Source organism: Canis lupus, chromosome 15 (assembly GCF_048164855.1).
Source record: "Canis lupus baileyi chromosome 15, mCanLup2.hap1, whole genome shotgun sequence".
NCBI lineage: Eukaryota > Metazoa > Chordata > Mammalia > Carnivora > Canidae > Canis > Canis lupus.
The window spans coordinates 27,700,904-27,722,241 of record NC_132852.1 but is presented as its reverse complement, the minus strand read 5'-3'; the positions used below and the strand labels follow the sequence as shown (position 1 = coordinate 27,722,241).

The 21,338-nt window shown below is 42.4% G+C and overlaps 1 protein-coding gene and 1 pseudogene across 3 annotated transcripts in view; one reads left to right on the top strand and one right to left on the bottom strand.

Annotated features, from left to right (window-relative positions):
- LOC140604785 (uncharacterized) overlaps positions 1-21,338 on the top strand; it is a 196,918-nt gene that overhangs the window by 133,789 nt on the left and 41,791 nt on the right. For 2 of the 3 annotated variants that reach the window (XR_012007595.1, XR_012007596.1), the window contains exons 4-5: positions 4,505-4,622; positions 15,397-15,511. Coding sequence is in view for 1 of the 3 variants with exons in the window: in XM_072776329.1 (XP_072632430.1) it covers positions 4,505-4,622; positions 15,397-15,421 (143 nt within the window). In the remaining 2 variants the exon portion in view is untranslated. Of the gene's footprint in view, positions 1-4,504; positions 4,623-15,396; positions 15,931-21,338 lie in introns of those variants that run through there. The other variant, XM_072776329.1, reaches the window with a different exon arrangement.
- LOC140605360 (spermine synthase-like) lies at positions 8,240-10,382 on the bottom strand (annotated as a pseudogene).

The following is a 21,338-nucleotide window of genomic DNA, read 5'->3' as shown; positions in this document are numbered from 1 at the left end:
GAGCTTTCAGCTTTGTGACGCATGAGAAATGAAACATGAAACAGCCAACACTGCCCAGACAAGCTGAGAGGAGAGTTACAAACCTTCTCCAACTGGCTCTTTGTCCTACAGCTAACTAGATGTTGTGGCTGCTGATCCTTTAAGATAATATAATATCCTACTGAACGAACCTGTCACATTTTTTATAATCATTCCCTAAATGCTGAATCTTTAGATTGCTTCCTTTTTAAAATTTATTTAGATTGTTTCTTACTTTTTAGATGATTTAGGATGCTGGATGAACATTTTTGTTCAAAAATTTTTTCTATATTTGAGATTATTTCCTATGTTGCAGTCACTATGGGAAAATATTAAAGGGCAGTAAAGATTGTAAAAGACTCTTTTTTAAAAAAATTTTTATTTATTTACTCATGAGGGACAGAGAGAGAGAGAGGCAGAGACACAGGCAGAGGGAGAAGCAGGCTCCATGTAGGGAGCCCGATGTGGGACTCGATCCTGGATCTCCAGGATCAGGCCCTGGACTGAAGGCAGCGCTAAAAAGCTGAGCCATCCAGGCTGCCCTGTAAAAGACTCTTGAGTTTATTCCTATGAGTTGTACTAATTTATAGTCTTACCGAGAGTATTCCACTTTATTGAACTTTTGCTACATCAAATACTATCACTTTAAAAGTAATTATTTGAAAAAGAAAATGGCCTTTTCCCTTTAACTTATATTTCTTAAATTACTAGTGAGATTGGACATTTTCTTAAATGCCTGTTAATTTGTTGTGAATTTTCTGTTTATATCCTTAAAGTAATTGTGCCTACTTGGGACCCAATATGATAAATATGAATATTGATTATCCTGATCCTAAAACCTCGTACTTTTAATTAGCTGGAGTTTTTGCCATTTTTTTCATTCAGGAAAAAGTGGTAAATTGTAGAGTAAAATCTATTGACATGGATGAGCTGACAAACATGATGTTGAGGCAATGCAGAAGCCAGACGCAGAAGAACACATACGGTATGTATCCTTACAAGCTTCTAGAACAGAAAGAACTAATCTCTGGCAATGGAGTTCCTAGTAGTAAGTCCTTGACAGGCACATTGGTTGGGAGGGAACAGGAGATAGCATTTTAGGAACCTGAACTTATTCTATGTTTTGATCTGTGCAATAGAGATATATATTATCATATATGATATCTATTATATCATATATCTATATGATATATATGATATCTATACTTATCTACTTAATTCCTCTAAGATTAATACAATTTACTATGTCTCCATTCTCTATTTCATATATATATACATACATGCATACACTTTCCCCCCATAAATTTGCTCCTAGAATTTGCATGAACCAGCATGCCTGGGTTGCTCAGTTGGTTAAGCATCTGACTTTAGCTCAAGTCATGAACTCAGGGTCCTGGGATCCAGCCCCGTGTTAGGCTCCCTGCTCAGCCGAGAGCCTGCTTCTCCTTCTCCCTGCCCCCACCCCACTCATTCTCTCTCTCTCTCAAATAAATAAACAAAAATCTTTAAAAGAGAAAAAAAAGAAAAGAACTTCCATGAACCATCCTAGGGTCAGAGCTCTAAGCATCCTGAAGTTGCTGAGGGGCTTGGTAGTTCCACTGGAGAATTTAAGAAAGAGGCAGCAGACAGGCTCTTGGGGTTCTCCCCCTTGTGAGAAACTAAGAGCAACACAGAAGAGAAACTTCTGTAAACACAGAAGAGAAAAAAGCTAGATTTTTCACAGATCTATTATTTGTGAAACAGTTCCAAAATATAATGAGGTCTACTGGTCTACTAGATTCCAGTGATCACAGACCTCAGACAACATAGATCAAGGTCCGGAGAGAATGTGATGTCAGAGAATACTAGAAACGGCTAGGAAGAGAGTTGGGAGCCAGGCTGTGCTGACGTGTTGAGGGTGTGTATGTTTGGACGTCTAGGGTGGGGGTTTATCTATGGAAAATCTCCAGTTGGTCTTCAAGGATCCCTCTGGAATGGATGTAGCCAAGACTCAGACACTCCTCCAGGACACAGGAATGACTGTTTAGAATAACAACCCTTCAACTCTGCAAGATCCTCCATTAGAAGAAAAGATGTACTTTGCTGGATTTAGGCAGGAAAAGTAATATAAATACTGTATGTGGGTGGGCAGCCCGGGTGGCTCAGTGGTTTAGCGCCACCTTCAGTCCGGGGCGGGATCCTGGAGACCCGGGATAGAGTCCCAAGTCAGGCTTCCTGCATGGAGCCTGTTCTCCCTCTGCTTGTGTCTCTGCCTCTCTCTCTCTCTCTCTCTCTCTCTCTCTGTCTCTCTCTCTCTTTCTCTCTCTGTCTCTCATGAATAAATAAATAAAATCTTTAACAACAACAACAAAAATACTGTATGGGTTTTCATTCCCCCCCCCCCCGGGTTTTCATTAATAAATATTGAAATCGAGGTTAACCTTACATAGATATTCAGAAGATGCTTTCCTGAAAGAATTTGGATCACCAAAATCTGGGTCTATGCTTCTTCAGCCATTAGCAGTGTAGTCCTGAGCAGCTGCTTCTCACGTGGGCCTTCCCATCTTCATGTGTAAAATGACTGGACCACATATCTCTCAGATTTTCTCCATCCCTTGCCATTCTATGATTTTATGCAACACATTCCCGGTGAGTATACAAATACTTAGATATAATGGGTACTGACTTTTTGTCCCTGGGTTGGGGTGTATTTTATAACTGTAATCCAAGTTGTTCTAAAAGTTCAATGTGGTGAAGGCAGGGGCAAAATTGTCTTGGCTCCCAATGACATATTTTTCTGGTAGTCTCCAGTTTAACTTGTTCTTTAAAAATAAAAGCGAGAGGGGAAATTGCAGTTCTTAGATTTGATGAAAACCCTAGATCCACTCCATAAATAAAAGCTAACATTCACATACTCCACGTTTTTGCCTAAAATTTCAGCAATTCATTGATTCCTAGAGGTCTGTCCATGGAACCAGGTTAAAAAAAAAACCGTTGGACCTGGTGACAGGTGTTGGAATTTATTAATCTCGGATTCTATTTACATCAGTTCCTGCTCTGTGTATCAATTAGAGGTCAGAAAATAATACTAAGTTTCAAGACACATACTGTCAGATGCGTCTTTAGAGAGATTATTTATTTATTTATTTGAGACAGGGGGAGAGAGATAGAGAAAGAGAGGCAGAGGGAGAAGCAGGCTCCATGCAGGGAGCCTGTGGGACTCCATCCCGGGTCTCCAGGATCACGCCCTGGGCTGAAGGCAGCGCTAAACCGCTGAGCCACCTGGGCTGCCCTAGAGATATTACTTTATATACACAAATTAAACACGCTGGCGGGAGGACAAATTACTATATTGTTCCTTGGCAGTATGAGAATAAGAAGCAAAATCCTTAAAAATCTTTAAAAATTTTTAACATTCTTTTAAGGCTTTTTTTTTTTTTTTTTTCCAGTTTATTTTTTTGACAGAGCACATGCTGGGGGAGCAGCACGCAGAGGGAGAGGGAGAAGCAGGCTCCTCACTGAGCAGGGATCCTGATGTGTGGCTCCATTCCAGGACTCTGGGATCATGACCTGAGCTGAAGGCAGATGCTTAACTGACTGAGCCACCCAGGTGCCCCAGTTTTTGACATTCGAATGCAGAGCAAAAGGGACCCTCGTGCACTGTTGGTAGGAATGCAAACTGGTGCAGTCACTATGGAAAATAGTATGGAAGTTCCTCAAAAAATTAAAAATAGAACTACTTTAGTATCCAGTAATTCCACCACTGGGTATTTACCTAAAGAATACAGAAATATGAATTCAAAAAGATGTATGCACCCCTATGTTTACTGCACATTATTTACAATACCCAAATTATGGAAGCAGCTGAAGTGTCCATCAATGGATGAAGATGTGGTATATAAATACACAATAGAATATTAGCCATAAGAAAGAATGAAATCTTGCCATTTGCAGCAACATGGATGGATCCAGAGAACAGGATGCTAAGTAAAATAAGTCAGTTGGAGAAGGACAAATACCACATGACTTCACTCATATGTGGAATTTAAGAAATAAAACAGAAAAAAAGGGACAAACAAAAAAAATCAAACTGTTAACTATAGAGAGCAAACTGATAGTTACCAGAGGGGTGGTGGGTGGGTGAAACAGGTGAAGGGGATTAAGAGTACATTTCTCTTGATGAACACTGAGTAATGTAGAGAATTGCTGAATCACTATATTATATACCTGAAACTAATATGACACTGTATGTTAACTCTACTGGACATTTGTCCCAATATTCCTTTCCTGGGGAATTTACCCTAAAGGTAAATGCTTACAGATGTGGCCAATGGTTTATCTACAAATGGTTTTATTCTTTAAAATCTTGAAAAACTGGAAGTAATATATATGTGTAAAAACAATAGAGTAGTTAATGAAATTATGAAGTCTTCATTGACAGAGTATAATGCTGTGATGAAAAGTCATACCAAAGGCTTTCAAACTCTTCCCTTTGGGGTCCTTTTAGAAGATGACTGTGGGAGAAGGGGCAGAAGTAGAAGAACTAGAGAACTTGCAGACAAAGCTCTGACCTCCATAAACCTGTGTTCATCAGATAAGCTTCACTGTCCTGTGCTTCAAATATTGTAAGTTTGTGTAAGATTTTATTAGAAAAAAAAGAAAGGATTTTGTAGTTTAAAAAAGATATTAAAAATACAAAGTAATAGAATATTTCATGATGTGGGAGAATGATACACTGATAAATGAAAAAGTAGGTCTTTTTTTTTTTAAAGATTTTATTTATTTATTCATGAGAGACACAGAGAGAGAGAGGCAGAGACATAGGCAGAGGGAGAAGCAGGCTCATCATAGGGAGCCTGGTGTTGAACTTGATCCCGGGACCCCAGGACCATGACCTGAGCCAAAAGCAGACTCTCAACCACGGAGCCAACCAGGTGCCCCCCAAAGGCAGGTCTTTAAACAGCGGTATGAAATTCTAGCAAACTGAATTCAGCAGCATATTTAAAGAATCATGCACTATCACCAAATGCAATCTATCCCTGGAATTCATGGATTGTTACCATATGAAAATCAACCATTGTTATATGACACATTAAGAGAATGAAGGGAAAAAACACCACATGATCATCTCAATTGATGGAAAAAATTGAGAAAATTCAATACTTTTTCATGATTAAAAAAAAAACCCCACAAACTAAGAATAAAAAGGAACTTCCTCAACATACTAAAGGCTATGTATGGAAATTCCACAGCTAACATCATACTTAATGGTGAAAGACTGAAAACTTTTCTTTTAACATCAGGAATAAGCCCACTTTTATCACTTCTATTTAACATATGACTAGAAGTTCTAGCCAGAGCAATTAGGTAAGAAAAAGGAGGAAAAATGTATTTGAATTGGAAAGTAAGAAGCCAAATTATCTGTGATTACAGATGACATCATCTTACATGTAGGAAACCAGAAAGATTCTACAACAACAATAGCAAAAACCCCTTGAGAGCTGTTAGACAAATTTAGCAGAATTGCAAGATGTAATTTCAACATAAAAATCAGCTGCATTTCTATATAATAGCAATGAGCAATCTGAAAAGGAAGTTAAGAAAACAATTCCATTTACAATAGTATCAAAAAGAATAAAATACTTAGGAAAAAATTTAAACAAGGAGCTGAACAAATTGTATGCTGAACACTGCAAAACACTGCTGAAAGAAATTAAAGAAGACATAAATAAATAGAAAGACATCCATTAGTCGTGGTTTGGAAGACTTAATATCATTAAGATAACAATACTACCCAAAGAAATCTACACATTCAATGAAATCCCTATCAAAATCACAATGATAGTTTTGTGGAAGTAGAAAAATCCATTCTAATATTCACACGGAATCTCTACTCCCTGAGTAGCCAGAACACAAAGGTGGAGGATTCACACTCAAAACTTACTGTAAAGCTACAATAGTGAAAATTGTGTGGTATTGGCATATGACAGACATATAGACAACGGAATAGAGATCCAGGAATAAGCCCTCATATCTATGGTTAACTGATTTTCCCCAAGACCATTAAATAGGAAAGGATAGTCATTTCAGCAAATAGTGTTGGAAAACTGGCTATTCACATGCAAAAGAATGACACTGGGGAAGCCTGGGTGGCTCAGCCTTTGATCACCTGCCTTCAGCCCAGGGCATGATCCTGGAGTCCCTGGATGGAGTCCCACATTAGGCTCCCTGCATGGAGCCTGCTTCTCCTTCTGCCTGTATCTCTGCCTCTCTCTCTCTCTCTCTCTCTCTCTCTCTGTGTGCGTTTCTCATAAATAAATAAATAAATAAATAAAATCTTAAAAAAAAAAGAATAACATTAGACTGTACCTTATACTGCATACAAAAATTAACTCAAAATGGATCAGACTTAAAAATAAGAGCTAAAACTATAAAACCCTTAGAAGAAAATGTAGGGGAAAATCTTCATGACATTGTATTTGGCAGTGGTTTCTTGAATACAGTACCGAAAGCTTAGGCAGCAAAGAAAAAATAGATAATTGGAGTTCATTAAAATTGAAACCTTTTGTGTATCAAAGAACACTATTGACAGAATGGAAAGACAACCAAAAGAGTGGAAGAAAATTTTTGCAAATAATATATCCAACAAAGATTAATATCTAGAATATACAAAGAACTCCTACAGCTCAACAACAACAAAAAAAAACCCTAATAATTCAAAAATGGGCAGAGGGCTTGAATAGATATTTCTCCAAAGAAGATACACAGTCAATTAACACATGAAAAGATACTAAATGCCATTAGTCATGAAGGAAACGCAAATCAAGATAATATTTTACACCCATTAGGATGGCTATTATCATAAAAAAAAAATGGAAAATGACAAGTGTTTATAAGGATGTGGAGAAATTAGAGCCCTTGTTTATTGCTGGTGGGAATGTAAAATGGTGCAGCTACCATGGAAAACAGTCTAGTGGTTCCTCAAAATATTAAAAATAGAACTGTCAGATGATCCATCAATTCTATTCCTAGGCATATACCCCAAAAAGTTGAAAACGGACTCAAACAGATACCTGTAAATTAGCATTATTCACATTAGCCAATAGGTAGAAGCAATGCAAGAGTCCATTAACAAATGAATAGGTAAACAAAATGTGGTGTATCTACAAAATGAGGAATAGTATTCAGCATTAAAAAGGAATAAAATTCTGACACATGCTATAACATGGCTGGACCTTGAATACATTATGCTAGTGAAGTAAGCCATACAGAAAAGGACAAATCTTGTATGATTCTACCTATAGGGATGCCTAAAAGAGGCAAATTCATAGAGATAGCAAGTAGAATATATTTACTAGGATCTGGCGTGACAGGGGAAGGAGAAGTTAATGTTTAATAGTTAGGGTTTCTGGGGGCACCTGGGTGGCTCAGTGGTTGAGCATCTGCAGTGATCCCAGGATCCTGGGACCGAGTCCCGCATCAGGCTCCACAAAGGGAGCCTGCTTCTCCCTCTGCCTATGTCTCGGCCTCTCTCTCTGTGTTTCTCACGAATAAATAAATAAAATCTTAAAAAAAAAAAAAAAAGAGTTAAGGTTTCTGGGTGCACCTGGCTAGCTCAGTAAGGAGAGCATGCAACTTTTGGTCTTAGGGTTGTGGGTTCAAGCACTGTGCTGGGTGTAAATGCTTAAAAATGAAATCTTAAAAAAAAAAAAGAGGGAGGAGTGCCTGGGTGGTACAGTTGGTTAAATGTTGGACTCTTGGTTTCTGCTCAGGGCATGATCTCAGGGTTGTGAGATTGAGCCCCACGTTGGGTTCTGTGCTCAGCGCAGTCTGCTTTGGGGTTCTCTCATTTCTCCCTACCCTTCCGGCTCATGCTTTCTTTCTCTCTCTCTCTCTCTAAAATAATTTTTTTTTTTTTTTAAAGAGGGTTTCTGTTTGGGATGATGAAAAAGTTCTGGAAATAGATATTGGTAATGGTTGTACAGCATTATGAATGGATTTAATGCCACTTAATTATATACTTAAACATGGTTAAAATGGTAAAGTTCATGTTATATATACAGATATTTTACCACAATAAAAAAATGTTAAAAAACAGCATTGTGTAAAATAATGCTAAGTTTAAAAATTAATATGTGTGGAGAAAAGATTGGGACAACTTAATGCGTCAAATTATTAATAATAATTTTCTCTGGAGGTGAGACTATAATAATTTTTATTTTGTTTTTTGCATTATTTCCCTACTGGACCTCAACAAGCTCTTTTTTTTTTCTCATTTATAATTTTAATCGAAGCATTGCTATTCATTTTTTCTTAACTCTTTCTTATAAGCACCAAATTTTAATATCTAGGTCAATTTTTTGGGAAAGAAACACCATCAAATAACTTCCCTCCAGAATAAAACAATGATGTTCATTCCTCCAAACAACCGAATTTGAAGTCTACTGAAACAAAACAAAAACGCCCCCCCCCACACACACACAGAAAAGTAAAAAAAATCACATTTTAGGAGTTAGCGCATTTAGCAGCCTTCGCTGTGCTGTCTAATCATCCTTCAGCTGACTTTCAAAAAAATTAACACCCTAGCGCATCAAAATATACATTTTCCACTTGCTCTGCTTACATTAAAAATAATAATTAAAAAAAAGAAAACTTGAAGGAATTCACAATCAATTGCCTGACTCTTTTTTTTTTTTTTTGCCTGACTCATTTCAATGTCATGTACAGCAAATGAAGGTCAGGAAGGCTATTTGCAGCACACATGATTAGGAGAGAATTGGTCTTCAAGGTTTAGCTTTCTTCCAAACAGTGTAAAATACCCACAATTCCAAGTATGGGGGAACACAGACGATCTCCTTTGAGAATTCAACAGGACAATACAGGCACCCAAGCTGTTCTTCATAGAGCGACAAGGCTTCCGTCAAATTCACACAGTTACCCTGTGTAAAATATTTCCCATCCTGTTTCAGTACTTTCATTGAGAGGTCAAGAATCAGTCTGAGAAACTCCCATGTGGAATCTTCTTCTGGAGACGTGGAGATGGGAACAGCTGTCAAATCATTAATCACGTAATCAAACTCTCTCCCTTCTTTGGGCGTACCTCTTCAGTACTGGGATACAGTCTTCTATTAGAACCTTCTATTAGAACCTGATAGGTGCCTGGGTGGCTCAGTTGCTTAAGCGTCTGCCTTTGGCTCAGGTCATGATCCCGGGGTCCTGGGATCGAGCCCTGCATCGGGCTCCCTGCTCTGGGGGGTAGCCTGCTTCTCTCTCCTCTGCCTCTGCTTGCTTGCTCACTCTGTCAAATAAATAAATAAAATCTTAAAAAAAAAAATAACCTGATAGCAGTCTCCTTTAAGATTGTCTAAGACGTCGCCACATGTTTTCCGCATGTATTTCTTACATCCATCAATCACCCTTTGGTCGATCTCTACCATAGTGACCATCTTTGCTTTCAGTTTGACTGTTTCACATAATATGCCCCCATCTCCACCCCCGAGAATCAGTACATCTTTGCCACCGTAGTCTTCTTTTCCACTGCCCATGATGGCCTGGGTATATGCCAAATCACTCTCCGCCAGATTAACATCCCCACTAAGGATGAGAATATTTCCAAACTGCTTCGAGTGTAGAATTTTAATGTTCTGATAAGGTGAATCTTCGTCATACACCACTTCATCTATGTCATACTCAACCAGGCGACCATCAGCAGTGGGCCAGATCTGTCCACCGCCCCTCCTCCAACTATGGGTGGTAATTGCTTCACCGGCCCAGTAGTGTCCTGACTCAATTCTTTCATTCTTTCTTCTACTTTGTTCAAAAGACTGTCAACTTCTTGGCCTTGCGAATCACCATCATAACTCTGAAGATCCAGCAACACCAATCCATGTGGGTAAATTCTCAAATTGGCAAAGCTGCCATTTTTGCTTATGTAGGTCGCTAGATAACCATGGTCTTGCCGGTGTGCACCGACTCCGTCGTCCCTTGCTCCTGGAAAATGGACCGGAGGCCTTTTAGAATGGTCTCGCCCTCAGCTCTGGTGCTGAGCTCGAAGTCGAGGTGCTGTGCCCTGCTGCTGCCATAGCGAGGCGAGGCCCTGGGCCATGCCTGGAGCAGGCGGCCGCGGGGAGTGCGGCACCTCAACAAGCCCTTACAGCTTGTTGGTCACAATTTTTAAAATTATGAAACAGTCCCTGTATCCAAAAGAATATATTATATACGTGAATGTATACAGATTAATTTTAAAATAAGATAATTAAAATATGAGATAATATAATTTCACTTATTGCTATGATGGAACCAGAGTTCAGATTTGCCATCCTACCTTAACCACTTAAAACCATGGGAGAAGATATATGGAAAAAAACAAACCAGTTTTTGGGCATTGGAATACAGTGCCTTGACAGTGATCTTGGAGAGAATGCAAAGGAATGAGATGAGCCCTAAAATGGCCCTCCTTATGATCTGGAGAGAATTTTCAGGCCATAGCATAGGGAGAAGTAACCTAAATCTAACCTGAGCTGAAGAAACAGAATTGAGAATTTGAGGAGGCCAAGGCAGCTGGAATTTGCAGGGTGGAGGACTGCAGAGGACAGAGTTGCCTAGAGAGGGCGCTCTAGAACCTGTCAAAGGTTCTTTTGGATTTCTGCTGTATGCTGATCATGGGAGGATAACACTTGTCAATAATCACAGAGTAGATTTCAGAACAAAGGCTGTTATCAAAGATAAAGTATATTTATAATAGCAATGGAGTCAATTCAACAAGAGCATATTATAATCCCAACCATTTGTGCACCTATGGATATTTAAGTTTTTTCCAATATCCTTATATTATAAATATGGAGGGTACAGATTTTTTCAGATGACAAAATTCACGTGTGCAATAAAAGGCAATTTTTTTTAATGGGTGAATTTTGCGTCTCTCTTGAATCTCCATTCTCTGTGATTTCAAGAAACAGAACAATCAAATCTAGATGTTTTCAGTCATTTCAGGTTTACACTTGGCCACTTTATATTTTCTTTCACCCTCAATCTCTACAGAGATGTTTCAAGTTCTAGGGGTTGATGTGGTGGCGGCACCTGGTCCTACATCATCATCATGGGTCCACCCAGGTCACTGCTGAGGAGTAGCAATTCTCATCTGGTCTTGTTATCAGCATCTGCTGTCCTGGCATGCACCTCTGATGTCCATGTCTTAACGATGGTCTCTGGTGGTGGTTCACACACCCTACAACCTTATAATCATGCCTACAGGCTACTGGTGCTGGAGAAAAATGGAAAGTTTACCTTAGGCTGTTTCTGCCTAAGCAGACTCCATTGGCTCCTGGGGTTCCAGTAGAAAGCAGGGCATAAAATCCATCTACTCTTCGATTCCCATAATATATATGTTGTCATGTGAGTAAGAAAGAAGCAATAGGGTACAAAGACCAAGTTAAGAGGTGAGCAGCTTCTTATTCTCTTGGGGACTCTTCAATTCTCTTCTCCCAGCCTAGGAAATCCTTGGCTTCCCAGGGGACAATATAGTCCAATTCTCTATCTGCTCTCTTTTCAGTCAATTGTTAATGGCATGAATTGTAGCTTCTTTCATAGTTTCATTTTGATACTTAAAAGCCAAGTTTTGAAACTAAAAACTCCTTTATGTCTCAGAATGTCCATGAAAAATTTGAGTTTCTATTCTTTCCATGCACCTCAGGGGTAGATCACTGATTTAGTTTTCTTAGTGGCTTAGATCAATACATATTTATTTTCTTATAGTTCTGGAGATCAGGTATCCAATGCAGGTCTCACTGGGCTAAAGGCAAGGGGTTGGCAGGGGTGTGTTTCTTCTAGAGGCTCTAGGTGATGACTTGTTTCTTACTTTGGCAGCTTCTAGAGCACCCCACATTCACTGGCTTGTGGTCCCTTCCTCTTCTCTAAAGCCAGCAGCACAGAGCCGCGTCCTGCTCATGCTGCCATCTCTCTGGTTCTTTCTTCTGGCTCCCTCTCTCACTTATAAGGATCTTTGTAATTACACTGGGCCCAGCAGGACAATATCATCTCAAGTTCAATTCATTAGAAAACTCAATTCCATATGCAACTTCACTTCCCCTTTGCTATGTTACCTAATATGTTCACAGTTCAGGAACTAGGGCATGGACATCTATGAGGGGGGGCATTATTCTGCTCACCACAGTCAGGCCTACCTTCAGCCATTTAGCACAGTCCCTTCTGCTGGCTATAGTCTTTGGTGTATAGTTACAGGCGTACAGCCTAATCCTGGTGTACAGTCATTGGTATAGTCACAGGTGTACAGCCTAATCCAGTCCAATCAGAGTGAATGTCAACTCTAGCCAGGAACGCTGGGACAGGACTCTCTCTCTCCTTCTAGACCTGTCCTGCCCAGTATAGTAGCCAGTAGCTACTTAGGCAATTGAGCACTTGAAATGCAAGCAGTGTGACTGGGATGTTCTGTAATGTAAAATATGCCCTGAGTATTAAAGACAGTACAAAAGAAAACATGTAAAATATGTTATCAATAATTTTTAAGTGATTTTATATTGTATGTATTGGGTTAAATAGAACATATTACTGGAATTAATTTCACTCTTCTTGCTCTTTAAATTTTTACAAGATTTTATTTATTTGAGAGAGAGAGTTAGTGAGAGACAGCGTGAATGTGAGCATGGGAGAAGCAGAAGGAGAGGGGCAAGCAGATTGCACACTGAGCACAGAGTCTGAGGGACTCAGTTCCAAGACCACAAGATCATGACCTAAACTGCAAACAAGAGTCAAATGCTCAGGGCACTTGCATGACTCAGTGGGTTAAGTGCCTGCCTTCAGCTCAGGTTGTGATCCTGGGGTCCTGGGATTGAACCCCATGTCGGGCTCCCTGCTCAGGGGGAGTCTGCTTCTCCTTCTCCCTGCCTTCTGTTTGTGTTCACTCTCACTACCTCTCCCTCTTTCTCAAACAAATAAAATCTTTAAAAAAATAAAGAGTTGGACACTTAACTGACTGAGTCACCCAGAAGCACCTCTTCTTGATTTAAAATTTTTTAAAAATATTTTCAAAAATATTTTCTTTTTTTTTCAAAAATATTTTCAAAAAATTTTATTTATTTTTCATGAGAGACAGAGAGAGAGAGAGAGAGAACGAGGCAGAGGGAGAAGCAGGCTCCATGCAGGGAGCCCGATGTGGGACTCAATCCTGGGGTCCCAGGATTATACCCTGGGCTGAAGGCAGACGCTTAACTGCTGAGCCACCCAGGCATCCCACTTCTTGATTTTTTTAAAGCATAACTACCAGGCAGCCCCGGTGGCCCAGCGGTTTAGCACCGCCTTCAACCTGGGGTGTGATCCTGGAGACCCAGGATTGAGTCCTGCATCGGGCTCCCTGCATGGAGCCTGCTTCTCTCTCTGTGAGTCTGTCATGAATAAATAAATAGAACCTTTACAAAAAAAAAAAAAAAGTGTGACTACCAGAAAGTTTTAAATCACACCTATGGCTTGCATTATATTTCTATTGGACTGTATAGTATTGTTCTAGATGGTGTAGGGAATAGAAGTGAAGCTTGGGGCTACTGTAGCAATTTTCATCAGTATGTGAGCAGTCAGCTTGGGATGAAGCCACTACTGAAGAAGACAGAGCAGAAAGAGAAAGAAATTGGCTACTTGATAACATCATGGGGCATCCAACCTGGAACCATCCAACCATAATCTTTCCATTCTAATGTTCTCCCAGACTTTGTACCCCCTCCTCTTCAGCCCTACAAGTCAACACTTCCCCTTCCACTCACAGATTGCCTGTGCTAATGTTTATTCTTCCTAACTTAAGCCAAATTCTATTCTGGAATGTGTAACTCAAATTAAGTCAAAAAGTACAACAATCATTACATCATCCAGTGAGCAGCGTCCAGAATGTGTTTGCTTGCAAGACAGAGCAGAGGGAAGGGTGACTTCCCACTTCCTTCTTCTGGCACCTTCTTGATTTCACAGTCCCTCCGTTCATCTTCAAGACTTTGGAGGATTTGATCTCTCTCCTCAACTGCCACTGCCAACTCATTCTCACAGCACAGCTCCTTGGAGATGAAGCTCTGTGGCTTCCCTTGTAGTTCTGCATTTCCTGACTCTTTTGACCCTTTCAGCTTTGGTCTGTTGCAACTTCTGCTGTGTAGAATTGTTTTCCATGCTCAGAGCCTGGACAAGTTCACAGTCAGTTCCAGCAGCTCAAACTGCTCTGTGAGCCTCCTTCCATTCCAAAGGCCTTAAAGCTGGGTCTGCCTGCACCTAAGCAAAGTTTAGGATGCCTTAGAAAACGGTAGATCGTTTTTCAAAATCAGAATAAGACTTTGCCAATGATAATACAGAAATCTCATAGGCATAAGATGAGAATCTCACAAGTACAGACAGAACTGAAAAGGCTGAAAGCAAAGGTCCACTGGAGCAGTCATGTGCTCTTGTTTATAAAATAGTCTGTGCCTGCAAGCTTTGTGTCCCCAAACATAATGCAAAATTTTCTGTGCCTCTAATGTTGTATTGTGCAGCAGACTAACATTGCCCCAGTTTGACTTTTTATCTAGGGTTTTTTTTTTTTTTAAAGATTTATTTATTTATTTGTGTGAGAGAGAGAGAGAGAGAGTATGCGTGAGTGTCGGGGAGGAGCAGAGGGAGAGGGAGAAAGAATCTCAAGCTGACTCTGTACTTAGTGTGGAGCCAGATGCAGGGCTTAATCTCACAACCCTGAGATCACAACCTGAGCTGAAACTGAGAATTGGATGCTTAATGGACTGTGCCACCCAGGTGCACCTCTAGGGTGGCTTTTTTTTATGGGAGTGGGGGCAGGTAGGAATCACAGATCTAAAATAAGGATATTCTAGGTTATTTTTCTATTTAATTACATGTTATTTTTTTACTAAGAACTTTAAATTGCTTTTTAACAATTCAAAGGTCATTTCATTTATGAATAAATTTAAGATTAAAGTTATTCAAAGACTTCATAAAGACTCTATATTACGTAACCAGAGATTGTATTAGAAGTTAGAAATGAGATTTTGCCAGTGTTTGATTGTATTATGGCCAGAGGCACAGGACTTGATCCGTGTGGCCCACACCTCCAAGGGGTTTATATGCTGGGAAGAATAGTCAAATGGGAAACAAAGCATGACTTGGTAACATTTGGCCAAGTCCTCCACACTCCCAAGTGTGGGTCTTGTTGTTGGACATGGGTTGGAGAATGTGGCTTAGGCCAGGAAGACATAGCAGAACTTTCTCTTCTCTGCCCTCTGGCATCCAAGATGCCATCTGGAGAGCAGCCTCAAGCTAACAGACCCACCCAATTGCAAGGAGAGAGTAACAAGAACAGAGAGACTCAGCCATGCTTGACCACGCACCCACTTTGATCCTTTCTTCTGCTTATTATCTCAGGATGGAGAAGGCAGAAAGGGCCTAAAGTTTCCTGAAAGATGAAGCCACTACAGAGGGTGCTCACCACAGGGGAGCAGAACGTGAGGGGGAAGCCAGGATGCTGCTGATGGTTAAGGTATACATGACAACTTCTAAAGTGCTTCACAATAAAACAGCGTTTTCCCCTCCCTTTGCATAAAGCAGAGCTGGGGAGGGGTACATAGAGGAGCAGAAATGCGAGTTTCCCCTCTTAAGAGCAATACCTAGCGTAGGATCTCATACCTAGTAGCAAGCAAGCAGCTCTGCCACTTGTTTGCTGCAATGGAGTGAGCATCTTTATTCTTATTTATTATGGACTCACCAACTTGTACCTTCATGTAATGCTTTACTGAGCCTTTGTAATTTTTAAACTATAATATCTAGCTCCTCCCTTCAAAGCGCTTGTAATCTAATTGAGACAATACATAAGCACAAAAAAATTGTATCCATAAAGATGGACTTAAATGCTGAAAATAATAATAAAGGACACAAAGCAGTCAATGGTTAATTGCCCTGTGAGTTATAAGGACGATTCTTTACACACCAGGTTAAGGTATTTGAACTTCATTTATAAGCAATGGGAAGCCATTCAAGGCTTCTAAGCAGAGTATCAACAAGATCAAAGTGGAGTTAAAACCTAGTTTTTGGAACCTAATGCTCAGAAGTAATGACTTCGTAATTTTTCCTTCTCTAGTTTTAAAAGTATTTTATTTATTTATTTGAGAGAGAGACAGAGAGCGCATGAGTGGGCAGAGGGGCAGAGGGACAAGCAGGCTTCCTACTGAGCAGGGAGCCTGACATGGGGCTTAGTCCCAGGACCTTGAGATCATGACCTGAGCTGAAGTCAGATGCTTAACCGATTGAACCACCCAGGCTCCCCTACTATTTTTTTTTAATATTTTATTTATTTTGAGAGAGAGAGAGTGAGAGAGCGAGAGAGCGAGAGAGCGAGCGCACATGCAAGTTGAGGGAGAGGCAGAGGGAGAGAGAGAGAATCCCAAGCCAACTCCACGTGGAGCACAGAGTCTGACGCCGGGCTCAGCCCCACAACCTCCAGACCACAACCTAAGCCAAAATCAAGAGTAGGACCCAACCAACTGAGCCACCCAGGCACCCTGCCTTCTCTATTTTACAAACATTCTACAGTCGCTTAATTTTTATAATTCAAAACTATAATCAAGCCTTTTCTTACTGAAAAGCAGAAGTAATTTTCTTCCTGGTCTTTTTATGCTGTTTCCTCCTCCAGAGCTTTCTAGGTTTTAGACATTTGTTTTTGATTTGCAGTAAGTTGAGGTGTCAAACTGACTTCCTGTCCCTCTTGCGATTCAGAGTGTGGACGTCCCCTTACCATGGACATAATATCTCCACTGCACTTGGCTAGGGATTCCTTTGCCATAAGAGATCCTGAGTTGCTCCTCCAAACACCTAAATAGAAAACTTTGTTTTTATTCCTCCATAATCTCATCAAAGGAAAAGAGTAGATGTTTTTAATTCAGTTCATTTAATTCAGTTCATTTCCTTCCGCCCCAAAAACATAGAGAGGACTCATTGGCTTCTTACTGGACTCCTTTCCCAGCATGCAGCATAAGGTCCCCTCCTAGATGCTGTGCTTGGTGCCTTTCTACCCAGCTCAGCCTCATTCTTTTTATCCCCCTGCGCTAATAGGAAAACAGCCTCACAGACACACCCCAGAAATGTTTTTTTTTTTTAAGATTTTATTTATTTATTCATGAGAGACACAGAAAGAGAGAGAGAGAGGCAGAGACACAGGCAGAAGGAGAAGCAGGCTCCATGCAGGGAGCCCCACGTGGGACTCGATCCTAGGACTCCAGGATCACACCTTGGGCTGAAGGCAGACGCCCAACCGCGGAGCCACCCAGGCGTCCCCCCGAAATAATGTTTTGCCAGCTCTCTGCACTTAGTGAGCCCAGTCGGGCTGACACATAAAATGACACCATCACACCCTCGGTGGCTCAGTGATACACTCATTCCCTCTCCCTATGCTCCCTGACCCTGTTTCCGCCTTCTAGCAACCGGGACCCCCAAATGATTCTGGGCTTTTCTGTGAGAATCAGGCGGCTGCATTCCCTTCTTCACCCCCTTTCACGTGGCCCCACCTCGGGCATCCAGTTTTCTGTTGTTTGGCCACCGCTTTGCAAAGGACAGAAGATGGGGCAGGCTGGTTTCTACAGAAAACTCATCTGTTCTCCCATCTGTCTCCCTCCCAGCTGACAAGCACCTTTCTCCAGCTGACCTTGAGCCGGTGTTCCTAAACAGTAGGAGTTTTAGGGTCTGGGAGGCCCCAAGGAAAAAGTATGAAATGGAATGTTAAGGAGGACTTCTCCTGCCAGACTAGAAGTGGAGCTAAAGGCTGAAAGCTGAGGACGTGTGTGTGCTGACACTGAGAGGTCCTCCCAATAGCTGCCCCCACCCCCCCAGGGCTGACCAAGAAGGGGAAGAACTGGCTCTGCTCCCATCACCGTCCCACCAGAAGACTGGGCAGGGGTTCAGGCTTCCTAATGAACGGGGATGGTCTCCCGCCCTCCAAAGGAAGCAGGTGCTTCTGTTCTGTGAGCCCAAAGGAACAGGGGTGCCTCCCACAGCCTCACTCACAGGCAGGCCCCGCTTTGGGTGTCTTTCTTTTTTTTTCTATAAGATTTATGTATTTATAAGAGAGAGAGCGAGAGAGCAGGAGAGCACGAGCCTGGGGGAGGGGCAGAGGGAGAAGCCGACTCCCCCCTGAGCAGGGAGCCTGATGCGCGCTGGATCCAGGGATCCTGAGATCCTGACCTGAGCTGAAGGCAGATGCTTACCCGGCCGAGCACCGGTGCTGGGGTGAGCTTCTGTCACAAGGGACGTGCGAAGAAAGGCTGGGCTCGGGGCATGGGCAGGCGCCGCGGCGGCCTGGACGCGCGGCTTTGCACGGTCAGCCCGGCGGAGCTGCCCACGTCCCCACCACGGCCCCCGTCCCGGGTTTCTCGGCGGGCTCGGCCACGCCAGGGAGCTCGGAGGGTGCCGGCGAGGGCGTCCGGCGGGCGCGCGCACGGCTGCGGTAGGGACGCGGGGAGGGACGCGGGGAGGGACGCGGGGAGGGCGCCGACTGGCCAGGCCCGGCTCCCGCGGGCTCGCGCCTCGGCTCTGCCGCGTCCTGGGCCGAGGCCCCGTGCGAGCGCGGCGCCCCGCCCGGCAGCGGCCCCGCCTGCAGGGGGCGCCCCTCGGCGGCCGCCGCGGAGTCAGCGGCGCGGAGACCCGGCCGGGTGAGCTGCCTGATTCCCGAGCTTTCCCCAAAGCCAGTCCTGAGACCTCTAAACTGCGGGGGGACACTGGGGCGCCTTGGGCGGCCCCGCCCGTAAGCGGCTGAGTCTCGATCTCAGCTCAGGTCGTGAGTTCAAGCTCCGCGTCGAGCTCCACACTGGGTATGGGGCCTGCTTTAAAAAGGTATAATTAATAAGGGCAGCCCGGGTGGCCCCGCGGTGTAGCGCCACCTGCAGCCCGGGCCTGATCCTGGAGACCCGGCATCGAGTCCCACGTCGGGCTCCCTGCATGGAGCCTGCTTCTCCCTCTGCCTCTCTCTCTCCCTCTCTCTCTCTCTCTCATGAATAAATAAATAAAATCTTTTTAAAAAATTATAATAAGTAAATAAATAAATAAAATGGAGAAGCTGAGCACAGGTTGGGAAGTCAGGTAAGTATTCCAATTTCATCTTTTCAACCAACTTGCAATTTTAGTCATGCCACTTAACGCTCCAAATCTCACTTTTATCCCCTAGTTAACTAAAGGGGGTTTAGGGGATCCCTGGGTGGCGCAGTGGTTTGGCGCCTGCCTTTGGCCCAGGGCGCGATCCTGGAGACCCGGGATCGAATCCCACGTCAGGCTCCCTGCATGGAACCTGCTTCTCCCTCTGCCTGTGTTTCTGCCCCTCTCTCTCTCTCTCTCTCTGTGACTATCATGAATAAATAAATAAAATCTTAAAAAAAAAATAAAGGGGGTTTAGAGTAGGTGGTCTCTAAAGCTGTGCCCAGATTTGAACATATAAGTGAATACATGATATTAAAGTTTATTTGTGGGGCGCCTGGGGGTGGGGCTCAGTCGGTTAAACATCTGCCTTCAGCTCAGGTCATGATCCCAGGGTCCTGGATGGAGCCCGGCATCCGGACCCCTGCTCAGTGGAGAGCCCCTCCCACTCCTCCCCACTCGTGCTCTCTCTCACTATTTCTGTCGCTATTTCTGTCTCTCTCCCTCTCAAATTCATAAATAAAATCTTTTTAAAAATAAAGTTTATTTTTAAGCGTTTCTGAACTGTTTAAAAGTAGTTATGAAGGGGCGCCTGGGTGGCTCAGTCAGTTGGGTGTCTGCCTTCAGCACATGTCATGATCTCAGAGTCCTGGAGTTGAGTCTCACATCAGGCTCCCTGCTCAGTGGGGAGCCTGCTTCTCCCTCTCCTCTCTGCTCATGCTCTCTTTTGCTACCTCTGTCTCTCACTCTCAATAAATAAAATCTTTAAAAACAATACGTTTTATTTTTAAGAGTTTCTGAACCCCTTAAAAGCAGTTGTGAAAATTAAATTGTAACAGAACTATTACTGACTGGTTAATTCCAAATTTTATGTCGATCTTTCTGCTACTCAGTTATGGTAAACACTTTCTGGGGGCACATGCAAACTGACAGTTCCTCGTTCTTTGGGAACTGCCCCTGGTGCACTAAGGTAAGTCCTGGCAGCCACATTACTGTTATATGAACACCCCCTCCCCTTGGCTATTGCTAACTAGACTAGAAGTGAACATCTGACCCAAGATGGGCCCAGATACTCTCTCCTGGGAATTGAGAGTTGGGACCAGGAAACCAGAGTGGCCATTTTCCCACATTCCTCCATGAAGTCCAGAGAGGTGGGGAAAACGTGTCTGAGTCGAGAAAGACAGAGAGGCACATGCCCACAGAGAAGCAAAGATGAGAGCTATCGGGAAAGAGTCCTGTTGGTTTCTGGTCCTAAACTGGCTGCATTCCTGCCCTGGGTTCCTTGAGACAAACTATGATTTTATTTTTTCTTTCAGGTTCATCTTTACTATCTATGCCTGAAGAACTTTAGTTGATAAACCAGTAGGAAAGATCTATTTTTCTTTCTCTCTTTCTTTCTTTCTTTCTTTCTTTCTTTCTTTCTTTCTTTTTTCTTTCTTTCTTTCTTTCTTTCTTTCTTTCTTTCTTTCTTTCTTTCTTTCTTTCTTCTTTCTTTTAATTATTTACTTAATTATTTATTTTAATTATTATTAATTAATTTATATATTAATGATCCCAGGGTCATGATCCCAGGGTCCTGGATGGAGCCCGGCATCCGGATCCCTGCTCTAATTTATATATTAATTATTATTAATTAATTTATAATTTAATTAATTATTCTTCTTATTTATTTATTCATGAGCGACACAGAGGGAGAGGCAGAAGCAGGCTCCCTGCAGGGATCCCAACGTGGGACTTGATCCCAGGTCTCCAGGATCAGGCCCTGGGCTTAAGGCAGCGCTGAACTGTGGAGCCCCCCGGGCGGCCCAATATCTATTTTTCTTAATAAAAATTAGTTAACAACTGCATATTCTTTAAAAAAAAAAAGATTTATTTATTTTAGAGAGAGAGAGTGTGTGCACAAGATGGGGAGGGGGAGAGGCAGAGGGAGAGAGACGCAGACTCCCCACCTAGCACAAGCCCCATCGATGCAGGGCTGGATCCTCAGGACCCTGAGATCATGAATTGAGCCGAAGCCAAGAGTGGGACGCCTAACCGACTGAGCCACCCAGACTCCTTGTTCATTGATTCTTTAGCATTAGGCTTTTTCATCCAAAGCAGAAACTTTTGTTTTGAATAATGGCACAGCTCTGTTAGAAAATGGATAGTTTTGAACGGCTAATGATATTTGATGGCAACAGTAAAAACGA